The sequence below is a fragment of the Tursiops truncatus genome, chromosome 4 (genome assembly GCF_011762595.2).
Source record: "Tursiops truncatus isolate mTurTru1 chromosome 4, mTurTru1.mat.Y, whole genome shotgun sequence".
Taxonomy (NCBI): Eukaryota; Metazoa; Chordata; class Mammalia; order Artiodactyla; family Delphinidae; genus Tursiops; species Tursiops truncatus.
In genome coordinates this window covers 61,556,703-61,576,565 of record NC_047037.1, presented here as the reverse complement: position 1 = coordinate 61,576,565, position 19,863 = coordinate 61,556,703, and the positions used below count along the sequence as shown (strand labels likewise).

The 19,863-nt window shown below is 37.1% G+C and overlaps 1 protein-coding gene across 3 annotated transcripts in view; it reads right to left on the bottom strand.

The window, feature by feature from the left end:
• Positions 1 to 19,863, bottom strand: part of VPS8 (VPS8 subunit of CORVET complex) — a 304,464-nt gene that overhangs the window by 250,751 nt on the left and 33,850 nt on the right. For all 3 annotated transcript variants that reach the window (XM_073803975.1, XM_019946111.3, XM_073803976.1), the window contains exons 8-14: positions 14,309 to 14,433; positions 13,477 to 13,563; positions 11,002 to 11,069; positions 9,553 to 9,706; positions 9,391 to 9,450; positions 7,636 to 7,743; positions 2,453 to 2,533 (exon numbers count right to left, since the gene is read on the bottom strand). In XM_073803975.1, the coding sequence (XP_073660076.1) occupies positions 2,453 to 2,533; positions 7,636 to 7,743; positions 9,391 to 9,450; positions 9,553 to 9,706; positions 11,002 to 11,069; positions 13,477 to 13,563; positions 14,309 to 14,433 (683 nt within the window). The remainder of the gene's footprint in view (positions 1 to 2,452; positions 2,534 to 7,635; positions 7,744 to 9,390; positions 9,451 to 9,552; positions 9,707 to 11,001; positions 11,070 to 13,476; positions 13,564 to 14,308; positions 14,434 to 19,863) is intronic.

Genomic DNA, 19,863 nt, shown 5'->3' with positions numbered 1-19,863 from the left:
TGACACTGACGACCTTATCCATTTAATTAATAACTTGATGACACCACAATCACAGCAAGAACTACTCGGTGACAACCCAGAGAACGACAGGTGCACAGCGTAGTATTGAGTTTTGATGGTGTTAAAATGACTCATAGTGTAAAAGAAGGCTAATTAAGAGCTCTAATAGACATTATGGGATATACTGTTTTTTATCAATGTTTTTGAAAGGTACATCGGCACAATGACTTAAGCAAAGTGACCAACTTTGCATTTCTAGTGGTTTTGACATTAATCAAAAAAAAGGGCAAATGAAACCTCATAAACCTATCTGGTCAAAGAATGATTGTTACCATTTAAGTAATTCATATTTAAAAATACAAGCTATTTAAAATATATATTTCCTTCAAAACATACCTACAAATTATGGCAGAGTTCTTTGCTCTTTCTATTTCTCTATATATTCTGAATATTCTTTAATTAGTACTATTATAATATTAAAAGTAATAACAATAATAATGTTAAAATCTTCTGAAGGATACCATTTTGATAAATTTATTGGGTTATATATAAGATTTCTTATTTTCAAAATTTTTTTTTTTTTTTTTGCTGTACGCGGGCCTCTCACTGTTGCGGCCTCTCCCGTTGCGGAGCACAGGCTCCGAACGCGCAGGCTCAGAGGCCTTGGCTCACGGGCCCAGCCGCTCCGCGGCACGTGGGATCTTCCCGGACCAGGGCACGAACCCGTGTCCCCTACATCGACAGGCGGACTCTCAACCACTGCGCCACGAGGGAAGCCCCAAAATACTTTTTTGAAAAATCTCAATCCCTTCCCAAGAAATAAATGAAGTCTTAAAATCTGCTCAATTAGAATTCTAAATTAACCAGAACAAAGTACTTCCCCTGTACTTTCTCTCTCTGGTATTCATTTTGGTTTATTTATATGAACTCTTCCCATGTTATCAGAAATTATTTGCATAATATCATATCAAAAACAATCAAGTTGAAAATGGATCAATTTTCTTTTAACTATGTTGAATATATACTTTAACACTGTGTTACACAGGAAGGGTTTGGTTTTCCAAAAATAAACTGTCCCTCAGGAAACAGAGTTTGACACTCAAATCATTTACAAAGAGCTTTTGTAAGGTGCTCTCTTGATTACTTTACTTTGAGAAACAAAGTATCATTTAGGAAAGACACATTATTCAGCCCTGTATAAACTTAGTGCTAGTTTTTAGATGTTTTCAAAGGTCACCTGGTTAAAAGAGAAAGAATGACAAAAAATGTTAGCAGGATTAGCAATTATTCTTGGGATTAGATCCTCACAATTTTAAGTGCTGACATACTGTAAACAAGCCTTTTAAAGGTAATTTACAAAGCAATCCAGTTAGGGGTCACATCATGAATAAGCCACAGGACAAATGAAAAACACCAACTGTCCTACTATTAGGAGAATGGCTACCTGTGGTTGGGAAAATTTTTTCCAGGGACAGAATCATATGCAGCTTTTTAAAGTGCTGTATCTCAAACATCTTAAATGGAAGCAATGATGATGAATTCTGGAAAACTGTGTTAGATGATTTTCAACAAGGGGTTCTGGTGATGACAAAAACACTCACGTCTTATACGCGTGAGAAGAGGTTGAACAAAATTATTTCATGAAATGTGTATGAAGAAAAGTATTATTGCTAAATCAAGTCTCTACATGAGATTGAAAGGCAATGTGCAAATAAATTAATAAATCACCTATTATAAAAATTGATGCAAAAAGAAATAATCTCTTTTTTTTAAACCAAAAGTTGCTCAGGACTGAGATGCACAGTAGAGAGAGAACTCTGAAAAGTTTTTAGCCACAGATAAAGAATAGCTCCTGAACTCCTGAACCAATTAGGACATACTCAGAAGTACAAAAATGTGTTAACAAAGAAAGCCCGGCAATGATCCTGAAGAAATGATTCTGATCTCCCCTTTGAGCTAATCAGGACATAAGGCTAAAAGGCAATAAAAATAATGTGGCATCACACCAGCCTCAGACTTTATTCAGTACAAGCAGGATTTAACTTTTTTAAAAAATTTATTTATTTTTGGCTGCGTTGGGTCTTCGTTGCTGCACGCGGGCTTTCTCTAGTTGCAGCGAGTGGGGGCTACTCTTTATTGCGGTGCACGGGCTTCTCACTGCGGTGGCTTCTCTTGTTGCGGAGCACAGACTCAGTAGTTGTGGCGCAGGGGCTTAGTCACTCCGCGGCATGTGGGATCTTCCTGGACCAGAGCTCAAACCCATGTACCCTGCATTGGCAGGCGGATTCTCAACCACTGCGCCACAGGGAAGCTCCGGACTTCACTTGTGTCCACATTTTATATAATCCTAAAGGTCATGATTTATGACAGAAATCCTGGTAGCCTTAATACGACATGGACTCAAAACAATTACATAAAATGAACGGGGATATTTCATTTCAATAATACTCACAGTAAAGTTGATGAGGTCATAGTATAGGTGAAGATGCTTTTGCTTAGTAACATGTATTGCTCCAGATTCGTCTCTCTTAACCTGATGATGAAATAAAAACAACCTAAATATCAGCTATTGTTTGAGAGACGTTTTAAAGTCTCACTTAGTCAATCCACCAAGAAAATGATTTCCATCCAGAATATGCATAAAACAAAAATATTGATAATTAAAGAAACTATACAAATGAAAAAAATCATTCACATCATGATTTGTACCAAAATCCATAGTACACCTGGTCAGTGGTCTAGTTGTCAGTTTAGGCATACCTTGTTTTATTGCACTTCACTTTATTGTGCTTCCAGATATTGTGTGTTTTACAAACTGAAGGTTTGTGGCAACTCTGTGTCAATCAATCTATCAGCACCATTTTTCCAACAACATTTGCTCACTTCATGTCTCTGTGCCACATTTTGGTAATTCTTGCAATACTTCAAACTTTTTCATTATTATTGTATTGTTATAGTAATCTGTGATCAGTGATCTTTGATGTTAATATTGTAACTGTTTTGGCATTTTTTAGCAATGAAGTATTTTTAAATTAAGGTATGTACATTGATTTTTTTAGAGATAATGCTATTGCACACTTAAAAGATTACAGTATAGTGTAAACATAAGTTTTATATGCACTTGGAAACCAAACAACTTATGTGACTCACTTTATTGCAATATTTGCTTTATTGCAGTGGTCTGAAACTGAACCCACAATATCCCTGGGGTATGTCTGTACAGGCAAATGCTGTATGTAATATTCACTCTGTCATAATTCAGAAAAACCTAACTGCATCACGTCAATGACTATTTAGCCAGAGTTAAAGCATAAAATGGGATTGGTGGCATAATGTAAAAAAGTAAAACAAAAGTTCATGAAAAGAAAAAAAACTGCTGCAGTGACAAGACTAGACTTCCTTGGGTGAAGTATGATACTATTATAGCTCAAACAGCCCAAAATTTCCCAAAAGAACCTCAAGTGTCAATATTTTACTTATATATGCATATATATACTCTCTATAATCTTCAATCATCCTTATAATTTGCTCTCTCCACTTATGCTCCAAGGTGACAGAGCACTGAAGAAGAACAACACACCACAATGACCTGCCTGAAATTCATGACATTTAATTCAACCTGGGTTTTCTTGCATACTCTCCACAGTAGTCTTCTAGATGTCTTCCTTTCCCTTTAAGTCACAATTCCTCTTTGCCTTCTAGTCCCAACACTTGCAGTGTTGACCTCACCAGATATCTTAACAAACAACTGAGACCATTTAGTGTGAGCCCTTTGTGTACTCCCATCTTCACTTCCTAAGTCACCTCCCCTGTAAGAAAGAATGCTCTGGTAAAAAGGAGCGTAAGATCTACAGCTATGCGTTTAAGAGTAAGTTCCACTATTACAGCTGAGTCACCAAGAGTAAATCACTTATTCTTTCAGTTCCCTCATTTGTAAAATGAAAATAAGACAGCACCAAATTGTTCCATATCTTGCATATGTTGAAAGTGTTTCGTAAACAAAAAGGTCAATGCCAACATTAACTATTCTAAGATTGGCTAAAGTCCTTGCTAAACAAAATCACTTCACCTGTATATACTCTAAATCCTACTCCCTCCATTGCTGTTTAATATTACCCCTCCCCTGCTAACATACTCAGTCACTCCTTTCAAAGGAACTTTTTCCTCTTGCTATCAAACAGGTTTCTGACTTTTCCATCTTCAAAAAACAAAAGCAAAACACCTTCCCTTCATTAACTTCTTCCAGAAAGTTAACCATTCTTTTTCCTCTTGTAACCAAATGCTGTACTATGATTGTGTAAGTCTGTTCTTCTAGATACTCATTTCTTTAACAAGGCTCTATAATCTAGCTTCCACCTCAATTCCACTGATAATTAGTCCTCTGAAAAGTTTCTAAAGAACTACTTCTTGCATATCTGGTGACCTTATCTTCAGTCTTCTTCCTTGATCTCTCTTTGGCATTGGTATTACCCTGGAATTGATAATGTCCTGAAGCCTTTCCTTCTTCATCTTCTGTGATGCCATACTGGTCCCCCTCCTACCTCTAGATGCCTTTATAGGATCCTCCTTTCCTACTGTCTTTTCTATTTCCTTTCCCCTACATGAGTGTCCACCAAGGTTATGTATGCTTTCGCTTTTGATTTTCACAGCTTCAACTACCTTCTCTATTCTGGAATTCTCATTTTCACCCCAGACCTGGACTGCCTATCCTCCCAGAGGACATTCCCCAATACAACACTTGAGACTCTCACCTTCGCTTCCAACCCAACACATTAAATTCTTCCCTGACCCTAACATTGAATATTTCATGCTTCTAAAATGCAAAGCCAGAAATGCAATGTTTCGTTTATGTCCTTCGGTCCCCAGATCCACTAAGATGAGAAGCCTTGTCTTTCCTTCAAAATGCCATCCCTAGCTCTCACTGCAACCAACCATCCTTGTCTAAAGACCTCACACTTGCTTTATTACAAGAGCAAAACCTTTCTTTTCCCTCCAACCTCCTATAGTCTGTTCTTTTTACTATTTCTACAGTGATCTTCCTAAAATGTCACTTTAATCACATCACTTTAATTACCTAAGAACATGTGATGGCTCCCCATTACCAATCTAGGTCAATTATTATATAATCTAGATCAGAGGTTGGCAAACTTTTTCTGTAAAAGGCCATACAGTAAGTATTTTAGGTTCTACAGAGCATACAGTCTCTGTCACGACTACTCAACTCTGCCACAGTAGTGCAAAAGCAGCCATAAATAATACATAACCGAATGGGCATGACTGTATTCAATAAAACTTTACAAAAACAAGCAGCCCGCCAGACCTGGCCCATAGGCCATAGTCTGCCAACCCCTAATCAAGATCCATGCCGTATGTTCAACTTTATTCTCAACAATAAGTTTCTCCCTGTCATTAACTCTATAAATATTTATTAGGGACTTTCTACATACAAGCACTGTCCTAGTGGCTGGAATAGAGCAGTAGAGTTGGTTTTAGACTTACAGAGCTTTCAGTCTAGTGAGGAAAAAAAATATTAGATAAGTAATTTTAAAAATGCTGAATGTTGTCAAAAAAGGTCTTATCGGTGTCTATGAAGCAGGAAATGCTAACTGAGGTCAGGAGGTCAGGAAAGGCAATGCTAATCATGAGCCAGTATAATGTGGAAGAGAGCACACAGCTTTCCTGGCAGAGGTGTTGGCATATGTAAAGACACCGAGGCCAAAGACATGGAAGCAACCTAAATGTCCGTTGACAGAGGAATGGATAAAGAAAATGTGGTGTATAAATATATATGTATACACACACACACACACACACACACACACACACACACACACACACACACACACACAACAGAATACTATTCAGCCACAAAAAAGAATGAAATAATGCTATTTGCAGCAACATGGATGGACCTAGAAATTATTGTACTGAGTCAGAGAAAGACAAATACCATATGATATTGCTTATATGTGGACTCTAAAAAAATGATACAAATAAACTTATTTTCAATACAGAAACAGGCTCACAGACATAGAAAACAAACTTATGGTTACCAAAGGGGAAAGGAGGGGGAGGGATAAATTAGGAGTTTGAGATTAGCAGGTACAAACTACCCTATGTAAAATAAACAACAAGGTCCTACCACACAGCACAGGGAATTATATTCAGTATCTCATAATAATCTATAATGGAAAATAATCTGAAAAAGAATATATATGTGTGTGTGTGTGTGTGTGTGTGTGTGTGTGTGTGTGTGTGTGTATATATATATAAACCAAATCACTTTGCTGTACACCAAAAACTAACTCAACACTGTCAATCAACTACACTTCAATTAAAAAAAAAAAAAAAAGACACTGAGGCCAGAGACTAGTCAGGAAGCTACTCCAGAGCCTAGGCTAGAGATGTCAGTGGGAAGCAGCAATGGGGGAGACAAAGAGGAAGTATACTCAGAGTCAATAGATGTGTGATAGAGTAGAAATAAAGGGAGAAGTGTAACTGAAAGGCAACTCCTAGATTTCTGGCTGGAGAAGCTAGGTGGATAGTGGTGTACTTGCTTCACTGAGCTAGGAAACCCAAGAAGAGATTCCACAGGCACATTCTTACCTCTATAACTTCAGTTCATCTTATTTTCCCCAATATGCATATTCACCCCTCCTACAGTATTTGCCTTTATTTGTTTTTTGTTTTTTTTATAAATTCATTTATTTATTTATTTTTGGCTGTGCTGGGTCTTCATTGCTGCACACAGGCTTTCTCTAGTTGCGGCGAGCTGGGGCTACTCTTCATTGCAGTGCGCGGGCTTCTCATTGCGGTGGCTTGTCTTTGTTGTGGAGCATAGGCTCTAGGTGCACGGGCTTCAGTAGTTGTAGCACGCAGGCTCAGTAGTTGTGGCTTGTAGGCTCTAGAGCAAAGACTCAGTAGTTGTGGCACAGGGGCTTAGTTGCTCTGCGGCATGTGGGATCTTCCTGGACCAGGGCTCGAACCCGTGTCCCCTCCATTGGTTGGCGGATTCTTAACCACTGCGCCACCAGGGAAGTCCCTAGTATCTGCCTTATATCCTTCATAAAGTCTTCCACAGCCTCTTTAGTCTATACAAATCTCTTCATACTCTGAACTTAAATTCTCATCACATACTTGAATCCTTAAACTGTTCTCACTAGTAGTAATGAACATACTGGTTTTGCCTTTCAAAACATATCTTAACCTATGTGAAAGAAGGAGTTAAATTTTATACTTCTTTCAATTGCCTTGTGTCCATTACAGTGTAGATAACATAGTATGTGCTCAATGATAACTTGATGTCTAATAAATACACTATATGTAGATAGGTAAGCCATTAATACAGACCTATGTACATCTATATATTTATACATACACATAAACCATCAATTATTTATTAGTCAAAGGAGATGGAACTGAGAAATATACCATGAAGAGGCATGGAGCTGAGGGTGATCATCTGTTTTCCATGTTAACCACTAAAGCCTCCAATAAACATTAAATAGGTCACTCTCTCTCCAAAGAATTATGATAGCATATTTCTTTGACACAATATTAAATTACTGGTGAATTAAAAAAATAATCTTATGATAAAGGACTTTACCACAGATCTAGCATCATATTAGGACTTACCAGTAGAAAATGAACAACATCTCCTCTGCAGAAGGCAAGCATGGGATTCACATAATTATGCACTGCCACGAAGTGCCAGGCCAGCAATGGAACACTGGAAGGATCCATCTAAGTGAGGAGAAGGGGAAAAAAAGTCATCACTGTTAACACACAGAAAAACAAAGGGAAAACTCTGGTTTACAACAGCATCTGACTGGTGTTCCTTGATAAAACTTCTCCTAATTTCTTATTAAAATTCCTAAAGGAGGGACTTCCCATGGTGGCGCAGTGGTTAAGAATCCGCCTGCCAATGCAGGGGACACTGGTTCAAGCCCTGGTCCGGGAAAATCCCACATGCCGCGGAGCAACTAAGCCTGTGCGCCACAACTACTGAGCCTGTGCTCTAGAGCCCACGAGCCACAACTACTGAAGCCCATGTGCCACAACTACTGAAGCCCGCGCGTCTATAGAGCCCATGCCCCGCAACAAGAGAAGCCACCGCAACGAGAAGCACATGCACCACAATGAAGAGTAGCCCCCGCTCACCGCAACTAGAGAAAAGCCGGCACGCAGCAACAAAGACCCAATGCAGCCAATCAATCAATCAATCAACCAATTCCAAAGGAGCAGAGACTGACTGGGAAGTGTCATGAGGGAACTTTCTGTGTGGATGGTAATGTTCCACATCTTGACAGAGGTTTGGATTACAAAAGTACATACATCTTGTCAAAGTTCAGCAAATGTACACTCAAGATCTGTACATTTGTTGTATGTAAATTGTTACACCAAAGGAAAAACTTCAACAAATACTGAAATGTACTTAATCATAAGCATGTTGATTATTTAGGAAAAAAGAGTACTAATTTCTGTAATTTACTTGGAAATACATTTTAAAAAAACATAATTTGATGGGTGCACCAACAGGTATATAATAAAATACAATAAAATGCTAATGGTAGAGTTTTACAATGGTAAGTATATAGATGTTCAATGTAAAATTCTTTCAACTTCTCTATTTGTTTGAAAATGTTCATAATAAAATGCTGGGAAAAAACACCAATAAAAACATACAAAAAGATGTAAACACATACTACCATGATAAATCTCAATTAGCCAATGAAGCTCACCTAAGAACTGTTAATGGCAATATAAGCCAGCTTTGCCAGCTGAAAGGGCAGACCTGCTTCCCCTGGGGTCCAAAGATACACCGAGTACCAACAAGAAAACAGAAGAGTGAGCTCCCTCATTACAGCGGCTACTTTCTGAACCAGTCTTCGTTCTGCATCATCATTCTCCTTCCCATCCCATCCCATCAATGCCTCTCCTCATATACACACAGGAAGAAAACAACCAATCAGGAAAAAGAAAAGGGAAATTGAGGTGTGCGTAATACGTTCTGAGTATCATCATCCTCCAAAGTAAAATATCAGAGGCAGAAGAAGCCAAGGAAAGAGTATGCAGCAGCAATTCATGCTGGGTATTACGGTGGGGTGTTCTCTATCAGCAGTTCATTATCAAAGCAGCAGCTGTTCATGAGAGAAAAACTTAACAGAATAAAGGTAGAAAAGTACAGATCTTGTGATCCCCAGGTTACTGCTGTAGTCACCAGCTTATGCTGCTTTGGTCACATCAAGGTAATCAGACAGTGACCTTTGCAGCACTGATTTCCATTCTACCTAGTTTTCTGACAACCTCACAGAATGTGCCACTTGCAAGTCATTCTCCCCAATCTCCTGACACGGTCTTTTTACCAATAAGACGGAGAGGCTTACTTACCCGTCCATAAGGAAAAGTCATCCACACTTTCAAGGATGGCTTCAATCCAATGACCAGTATCTTTAGGGGAAAAAATACATTTTAATATTTACCCTGCAATTTTCAAATTTTGGGTGTTCAAAGCCTCTAAAGTTATGAGCTTCATCTTCTAAATATACCTACCTTTGTTAAGGATGCCATGGCCAGTAAGGAAAACTGTGTGATGGGATGATCTTTCAACTCGGGCTTAGAATGGAGAGGCTCAATACAGCAAACTTCACCCTTGGAACCACTGAACAGGCATCTAGATTCACATGTCCTCACTCCCATCACTCTCCTGAAAATGTAACCAAAAAATGTCAGATCAACTTAGCAATGCTCCAAGGCGCTATAGCCCTAGCATGGCCTACTACAAAAGCCTCCTAACAATCCAACAATTGTTACTCCTGCCCTCAACAATCCAAACTCCACATGACATCGGCATGTCATTTTTAATGTGTGGGTCAGATTTATCACCCTTCTCCTAAAAAATCTCCAATGGCTTGCCACTGTACATAAAATAAAATCCACTCTTCACCATGTTTAAAAGGTCCTATATGATCTGGCTCCTGCCTTCACTCCTCTCCCACTATTGTTGCTCCTGACAAACGCCTCCTCCAGCCACACCTGCTTTCCCTCCACTGCTCCAGCATGCCATGCTGTGCCCACCTCAAAGGCTCTGTGCTTGAACGTCCCTCTGCCTGGAACACTTCTCCTAGATCTTTCCACTTGTTGACCAGATTGTCATTCAGGTCTTTGCTCAAATGTCACCTTCGGAGAGAAGCCTTACTAAATTATACTCAAATGCACTCCAGCACACTGACCTGTTTTATTTTTTTCACAGTACTCATAACTATCTACAGTTATTTCATTTATGCATTGATTTATTGTGCCTCCCCACCCCCGACCCAACTAGAATGTAAGTTCTATTGGAGTAGCAACCTTGCCTGGTTCATAGCTGTAACTCTGGTGTCTAGAACAATGCCTACACATAGGAGATGCTCAATAAACATTAGCTAAATAAATCAATAGTATTTTTTAAGCAATTACTTTGGGCTCAACATTGTTAGAAGGTATGAGAAATACAAGAAACATAGTCCTTACTTTGAAGAACTTATGGAAATATAATACACATTGAATTTTTTGTTCTACTTTTTTTTAAACTCAGATTTGTAAATGTTCTTCCATGTATCTAAATAGTCTTTCCTCTTATTTAAAGAGTAAACAGGGCAATGCCAAGGCAATAAAAACCTTTCTACACCTGGCCATTATGGTTATAATCAACTGGGCCTGGGGCCTAAACGGAAATTAGTGAGATACTCCAGAATAATGGTTCCCAAGATTGACAGAGCTTATGAACACTCTGGGGAGTAGGAGTCTAGAATCCCATCTCGGACCTACTGCAATAGAATTGGGGCGGGGGCCCAGCCTGGTGCTCTGTATGTTCTATAAGCCCCCCCAGGTTAAGTGTAATACACAGCCACAAGCTATTTCCAATCACATGGGTTTTCCAGACCTCTTCATATTCAACTTCAAGTTATTAAACTGGAGCTAATCTTTTCATTTGTCTACAAATGTCCATTAGTCTCTTACTTAAATGTCAATTCAAAAACAGAGCCTCCGCTGTCGTTGCAAACTGCAAGAGTTGGATCATCTGTAAACTAAACAGAGAAGGAATTTATTTTCTTACACATTTTCAGACAACTAATCAAGTAGTAAAAAGGTAAGGGAAAAAATTATAAAATCTAAGACAAACACATTTAATAGCATTTGAAATCACCTAAACTATATCTACCTCAGTACTCTAAACATACAAACTTACCCATATTTGGAATAAAAATGGCTCAACATCTTTAAAAAAATGAGGCTTTAAAAAAAGCAAAAACCACCTTTCATCAGGATAAAAGAAAAATACAAACTATGACTCATAAAAGCCCTAAGGTTCTCTACTTAGGTTCTTACATTAATTTTTTCTAACTTGCTATTAAGCTAAATAGGATACTCTGGATACATTTGCAGTTGCCTAGCTTTCAAGAATAAAGACACAGTGAAAGATATTTTGTATCTTTGGGAAATAAACTTATTGGAATATGTTTTCCAATAACTGAAGAGTTAATCCACTACATGTAAAAGTTTAACTTTTTATGTAACTCTTCCTAAAACGTGCTGCCCCCTCAATCTTCTTCGACAGAGTATACCTTCAGTTATTATTATCTATTCTGGAAAACTCAAATAATAAATAATGTTCAGAATGACAGATGGTCCTAAGGGCTTATGCGGTATGGTAGATATGAGTGTTGTAAGATACAAAATTGAATAACTTAATTTGTATCACTTACAGTGACTAGTCTCCCTAACCACAGAGGTTTGTAAAACCACCCTAAATCTCATGCCTTTGTGCTCTTCAGGGATGGTTGAGGTACAGGAGGCTACTATGAAATTATTCTTCCTCAACCCCACACACGGGTAAAGAAGTCCTACACCTTTGTTCTCAAGGCCTAGCTGAGTAGTTGCCAAAGTGGAGTGTAGGGAAAATAGTAGCACTCATGATTTTACTTATTAATTTTCTACTTCTTGTGTATGTGTTTTATAATGTACTTATAGTACACTAATATATTTACATAATTTTTAAATAAATAAATAAATATATATATATATATATATATATATATACACACACACACACATACACACACACACATACATATGTATATATAAATGAATTAAAGCCCAAACTGTTACTGATGGGATGTGTAGGGTTAAGTCTGGAGAACAACGAGTAAGAGGTTTGAAGCACAAGTAGCCATTGTCAATGGAAGACCTCAGAAGTAAAGTCAGTGTCTGCACTTATCACCATTCCCAAGAAACACAACGTCCACTACTAGTCTGCTTTTAACGTCAGCTGCATTCTTCTGCCTTTTTCTCTCTGCCTTTATCTCTTGTTTCCTATTGCTTCTCCCAAAGATTTTGCATTTTTCTGCAAATGGACTAGACTTTTATAAACAACCAACCAAACATTTATTGAGCACTGTTTATTGTAATGTGCTACTACATGTAACACACAAAAATTAAAGAGAAATAGATCCTGGTTTCAAAGATCTCAATCTATTAAAGGAGATAAGACATAACACAAACAACTACAACATACTAGAGGTTGGCTCATGCCATATGAAAAGAGGTCAAGATAAACTGCCATGATGTTCAGAAAGAGGAGGAATTCTCTCTACTTTTACTTGTCTTGGTTGTTTTCATTGTAACTAAATGCTTCAATGCTGCTTTGTCACAAAAGACTTTTATGTAACTAACCGAGATGCAGACACATAGACTCCAGATGCTACCAGACTTTAAAAAGAATGTGTATGGATAAGAGAGGTCTGCACAGCTAAGTAACCAAATGTGTACATGGTTAAAATCCAGAAGATCTGATTTTAGACTTCCTTAGTTATAGTCCTGTACATTTTATACTTCTGAACATGGGCTTGACAGCATACAAAAACCAAGGTTCGCATTGCATTTATAAATGAAATCTGTTACCTAAGTTGGTTTATTATTTTCAGGCATGTAAGGAGAAAGCCAAGATTCAAATCTTGATGCTTTTCCTTTGGAGGCCTGAAAGAAAATAAACCAACAGATTTGTTTCTAAACATAACGTAAAGCTTGGTTCTTTCACAATTGGTGCCTTGAACTTCAGGTAATTCCCAACAAAGTGTGACAGAGCACACCGCCTCAGCAATAAAATCCTGGCGGACTAAACAAAGTAAAAAGACCTTTTAAAATCTGCACGTGGGTTTTCAGTAGGGTACTGCCTGTCTTTGCTGCCAGGCTTTCGTCCAGGATCACATCAATTTACTCTCTTTCCTGCTACATCTACTAGACTTCAATACAACTTATAGCTGAATGTTACCATGCCAGTCCATCTCTGGTTTTAACTTGGGAAAACATCTTGTTGGGCCAGTCAAATAAAAGACAGTTCACGCTCAAGGATTCTGTTTATAAAGAAATCTACTTTAAAATGGATACAAAGGCATAATAATAAAGATTATTAGAAAAAGAAAATAAGGACTTTACCTTAATATGCAATATTGCTGTTCCTGGAGGATGAGCATCTGTTATTGATCTTAGAAGTTTTCCACTGGCCAAATCCCACATAGTGATCTATAAGACAACTAAATGCTTTAAAAACAAATTTATTGCTCTTTTTTGGACTTAAGTATCCTGGCTTTTGGCTGAAATAATCTATTCCTGGTCTATAAACATTGCAGACAAAGAACTATAAAGTTAAAACATAACTAAAGGTTGCAGATCCACTAAAGCATGGGGCCTTTATTTCATCTTCATCCTCCCCTCATCCTGCCCAACATACTTTTCCCTTCAGATTTTAAATCTTGTTGTTTTACTGAGAGGTAAAAGAAATTTCTTTAATGAGTCAATCTCTTTAGCACTGGTAAAAATTATAGAAAGGCTTACTGCCAAACCAATTAATATGTCAGAAGAAGAGAAGAAACAAAATTTACTGCCAGTTTCAGAAGAAAAAGAAATACCAAAATAGTTATCTAGGAACACAGTAATAAGAATACTCAAAGCAGAATATAGTGTACTTAAAAATCAACAACAATTATCCTCACTACAGTAAGAAAGTAAATTTTGTATAACAGCCTGGTTGGTTTATAAAACCTATGTACTTACATGGACATATGAATTAAGATATTAAAAATCACAGACTCTGGCTCAGTCAATATTTAAAAATTTGGACAAAAGTCAGACTAAGCAAACTCAGGTTAGCTCTACAGACATGTCACTTTATAACACGTTTTAGTCTTCGAGATACTGATTTAGAGATAATACATTTTTTTAAATTGATTTTACATTGTCTTATGGGTAAAACAGAGTTCCTATTTACCTGTCCTTTAGCAAAGCCACAGAGAAGTCGTGAGCAGTCATTGTTGATACTGAGGGCAGAGATGGCTCCATATTGACCTCCAACACTAGTGCTACCCAGACAGAGTCGCAAAGCTTGATTCTGATCTAAAGAAAGCAATTGATAAAATCAAGTGAAAGAAATGAAGGTGTGAATAAATATATACTTAGTATAGGCTTGTTTTCAAACACTTTGAGGTAGCAAGTATCAAAAGAATCAAACGATGAAGTTACATTCATCTTAAAATATATTTATTGAGCATCTACTAGACACTGGGCATTGAATTAGACACTAAGAAAGCAGAAAAAAACAATAACTACAAGGAAGCATAATGCAAAACTTGCTAATAAGTTAAAAAAATCCTTCGAAAGCTCTTTGAACAAACTAACTTTCATTCTAGAATGGTATTTCTTGCTGTTTTTAGGATGCAAGGTTACATGAAATACCATCTTTTAAAGTAGCTTTAAAACTTCAAAAATCAAAATTTATTAATTTAGAGTTGGCTGAAATTTACATTATATTATCCATGAAGAAAAGGTTTACCAGGCAAATGAACAATATAAATAAAATCACAGGGTATGTTTAAACTGCTTAAGAAAATTCTTTTCAAGCATCAACATTTGATATGCTAAAAGCAAATAATTCAAATCTCTACTAGATTAAGTTACTTAAGGGCAATGATTTTGCCTGAAATCACCTCTGATTTCTCCAGGAGGCACTCAGATATTATTAAACCTTATTATCTAATAATTAAATTCCTCTAGGGCTTCTCCTAGGCAATGCTTATTTTATATTATATAGAGTTCATTATTGTACCCACTTGAAAACAATGAAATAAAAAATTTAAACATAAGAAGGCATGCCTACAAAATTTAACTGTTTAAGGGGGGAAAAAACTACCATACTTGCACAATCAGGAGGTCTCTTAACTCCCCCCAGCAATTCTTTGTGCTTCCCTTCACTATCTTATGTGCTAATTTTTGGAGGTAAATACATCTTACTCTCACTCTTAGACTATGACCTCCCTAAAGACTGAGATCATGAGTGAATTAACATCCCCAGAATACCTAGCCTGCTGCCTTGCACACAGAAGCCAACTGACAATCATCTGAATAGCTGCCACATTTGCAAATCTTCCTCCTATAAAGGTAAATCTAGTTATCAGAAAGAGCCTAAAGACATTCATTCTCAAATGTAGGGAATAATACTAGGTAAGTCCTTTTGCCCATCCAAAGTGACTACTGTAAGAATATTTTTCTGTGTTCATAAGCAGGCTCAAATAGCAATCCCCACCTCCCCAGGAGTTCTGACACAATTAATGGCTGTATTCTATCTAGCACATAGGAAATATTTGATGTTTTCTGAAATCATTTTAGATCTTAGCCTTCCAAGATGAATATCAGAAAAGGAATAAAATTCATAACTATACAAGGTCTGATGTATTTTAAAAGTCCTATGTTTACTCAAATCTAAAATGATTAAAATTACAGATTTTTTTCCTTACATACACTTTCCTCCCTCCTCCAGTTTAATCCAAGTTATTAAAATTTCTTTTCCTGACTCTAAAAATGACATCACATTTTATTTTGCTTTATTAAATTGCATGCGTAAAATAGTGTTTTCCATGATTCTTATTTTGTCAGAGCCACCTTTACAGTTAGTGGATTATCCATATACCTTATTCTGCAAATTGTCAAGATTCAGCGGTTGGGCAACAATTTTCTATATATGCTACCACTTTGGGTCATGCGAGTAGTCCAACGAATCGGCTGAAAGTACGAGGACAAAGACAGAAATTCCACACCAGCCTCAAAAAGAAGTCCCTTTAGCCCGGGCTACCTGCCTTCTAGGAGAGTAGTGTTTGGATAGCATCCTGCTGAGATCCTTTGTAATCCCGGTTTTGAGATCCAAACTCTATACAGCTCTGATCCACCAATACTTAAAGACACTAACTAATGCTTCCTGCTTTACCTAAGTTCATACTTTAAATTGGACTATTTGGGCTTCCCCGGTGGCACAGTGGTTAAGAATCCGCCTGCCAATGCAGGGGACACAGGTTCGAGCCCTGGTGCGGGAAGATCCCACATGCCGCAGAGCAACTAAGCCTGTGCACCACAGCTACTGAGCCTGCGCTCTAGAGCCCGCAAGCCACAACTACTGAGCCCACGTGCCACAACTACTGAAGCCCGCACGCCTAGAGCCTGTGTTCCGCAACAAGAGAAGCCACCGCCATGAGAAGCCCATGCACCGCAATGAAGAGTAGCCCCCCCACTCACCGCAAATAGAGAAAGCCTGCATGCAGCAACGAAGACCCAATGCAGCCATAAATAAATAAATGTATTTTTAAAATTATACTATTTAAGTACTCTTATAATTCAGGGAAAGTAAGCACAGGAGAATTAAGGAGTATGACAAAATAGAGAATAAGGGTACCATTAAGAAAAAGGAAATAGAGAAAAAAAGAGGGAAGGAAAAAGACACATCTAACTTCTACATTAAAAACCCAAACCTGACTCTGCTTTCCTGACTGTGGGTCCTGTGTACTAAAAAACTAGCTAAGACAAGGACCAAATTATCAGCCTTGGTCACTCCTGAAATATGTATTAAATTTACATCCCACAGGACTATGTTAATGAAAACATTGTCAATTTTTGTCCTTAACTTTTACAATGTATTCATTATATTTATAATGCCTCTTTATAAGGTAGAGTGGCTGTGAGGTAATAGTACATAAAATGTAACATAGTTTAACTCCACAAAGATACTTATCAATTCTTATTGCTGTCATTATACATTCTATGTTTATGGTGCTATATTAACAAACTTGCTATACAATTCAGACTAAAATCAGAAAAGGTAGAATGTCTGTGGAAAGAAGAAAGCAGAGTCTTATTGAAGAGGTTTCTTCTACTAGAAGAACATTCTGTAGTCCAAATTTTTCTAGACAATTCTGGGGAAAGGTATTTGGTGAAGACAAACTTAAAACCTCTTCCAAAAACTTAATTTCTAAAGCTACATGGAAAGAACAAAAGGACGTGGACAGAAGCAAGAAAGGTGAAAATCAGAGCTCTCCACATTCTCCTCCTCCAATGGGGCTCTTGATCTGGGCAAGAAATATGAAATGAGACTATCATTTTTCCTATAAACTTCAGAGTTGGCATAGAGCTTAAATTTTGTAAATGCCTATGAAAAATATGAAAACTATCCAATGGCACACACGCAAAGAATTTTTTTTTTTTTAAGATTTTTTTTTTTTTTTTTGGCCGAGTTGGGTCTTAGTTTCGGCATGCAGGATCTTCGTTGAGGCGTGCGGGCTCTTCCTTGTGGTGCATGGGCGTCTCTCTAGTTGTGGCGTTCGGGTTTTCTCTTTTCTAGTTGTGGCACACAGGCTCCAGGGCTCATGGGCTCTGTTGTGTGCAGCATGCGGGCTCTAGTTGAGGCGCTCGAGCTCAGTAGTTGTGGCGCGTGGGCTTAGTTGCCCCACAGCATGTGGGATCTTAGTTCCCTGACCAGGGATTGAACCCGCATCCCCTGCATTGTAAGGTGGATTCTTTACCACTGGTCCACCAAGAAAGTCCTATGAAGAATTATTATTAATGATAATAAATAGCTTACCAATTAATTAAGAGAACTCGAAGCCCAGATACCACAAAAAGCACATCCATTTGGTAGTGCAATGAATTGTATCTATTTCTTTATTAGTATACCTTTCGCAGTACACTTTACTTAGGGTAGATCTCAGCATATTCTAGGCTTAAGAGTAATGTGCTAAGTAGCAAAGAAAAGCCATAAATAACATATAAAGTCTATAATAGCCATAAAATCTAAATTTGTACATACTTCAAGAATTTCTGCTCTCCGTATACCAAAATTAATCTAATCCTCTATTTATTCACCCCTAATTTGTTTTAACTACATCCCAAAAGCCATCAGAGAAGGAAATACCTAGATCCTAGAAGGAATCAAAATCTAATTATGTGTGTGGAGCTCTACTTTTATTGCCAGTATTCACCATTCTTCAATACTACTCCTTTGTGCATTATTAAAATATTCTCTAAGACCAAAGGAGAAGAAAAGAGTTATTAGGAAACATTTTTCATCAATGATCATAAAACAGCAGAAGCACTTTACCTGACTGCCATCTAACAAACACACAGAATTAAAGTTCTCCATTCTCTCTATAAAACTTACTGACTAAAGCCCACGATACACTGACTCCCCACAGCTAACTGGCTATTTTCTAGAACTCAGATGCTTACGAAAAGTCAGTTGTGTTCATTTCCAAACCTGCTCAGGTCACTGGAATACTAATGTACTTTAAAAATGTAATTAAACAATATTGTCAACTGATGAAATACAGTGGAAAAGAAAGAGCTGTTGTTTCTATGAAAGTTAAATGAATGTTTTAGAAAAACTTGGTAAAGATGAGTTGCTTTAAATTAACTGTCATGAAGTAACGTATGGACAAGACTACTGCAGAAAACTGAAAAGAAGTTTTATGAAAATCTAAAATTTTGCACACCTCGACTGATTCACAGGTGCCTAAGCTTTTACCTCTTTTTTTAATTAAAAGTACAAATTTTGCATGACCCATCACTGATGCAGCTTATGCCAAAAAAGATGCTGCAGACGTCCAACTGGCAGATACAAACTCAAAGAAACAGTTTTGGTCTACGCCAAAAGATTAAGAACAATATTCACTAATTTATTTTCAATTAAAATAAAACATTAAAGGTATGCATATATTTATAATTTTTAACAATTCCCTACTTTAACTAATTTCAAAACTTTTCAATAAGCATTTCATAAGAGGACATCGACTGTAACTAGTAACATTCTTTTTCAACATTAAAAAGGTCAAAAGAAAAAGAGTCACTCATGCAAACCAAAATTACTATACCTTTTCCTTTGAATCCATGGAGAAAAGATCAAAAAAAAGAGAAAAGCAAGAAATCAGTTCAAAAGTTCAGAGAAAAGACAGGTAAAATTTCAAGAGTATAAGTGATAAACTTTAGTTATCTGTGGGAATGATACTAAATGTGATTAAATGATACATCTAGCATTTATATTTAGGTATTGGTACGGAAATAAAGAAAATGCATAATATCCAAATTTTAGCACAGTAAATCCAAGTCCATTAAGCTTGATAAAAACAAAAACAATTTCCAAAAGATAATCTACTAAAGTATACTAACAACCCCCAAAATGGAAAACTAAGGGCCTTAGGATAGGGAGATATCTTTATTAAGATTCGAATTTTTGAGATCCTATATTTAGGTAAGAACCAAGATACATAATAAATACCATATACCTATAATTCCATAAGAAAAGGCAATTTACACGACGTTTAAGAAGCTTATAATGATTACTATTTTAATGACCCAGGCCTCTATTCCAAAGAGAATCTAATGGTACTTAAACAAGTACAGTTCTGCACTTTTTCCTATGATCAACAAAGATGTTTAAAAGATCAGATTTAACCCAGATCTCTAATCTAGACACTTCATAGTATTATTACTCTGCCATTTTTTTCCTGG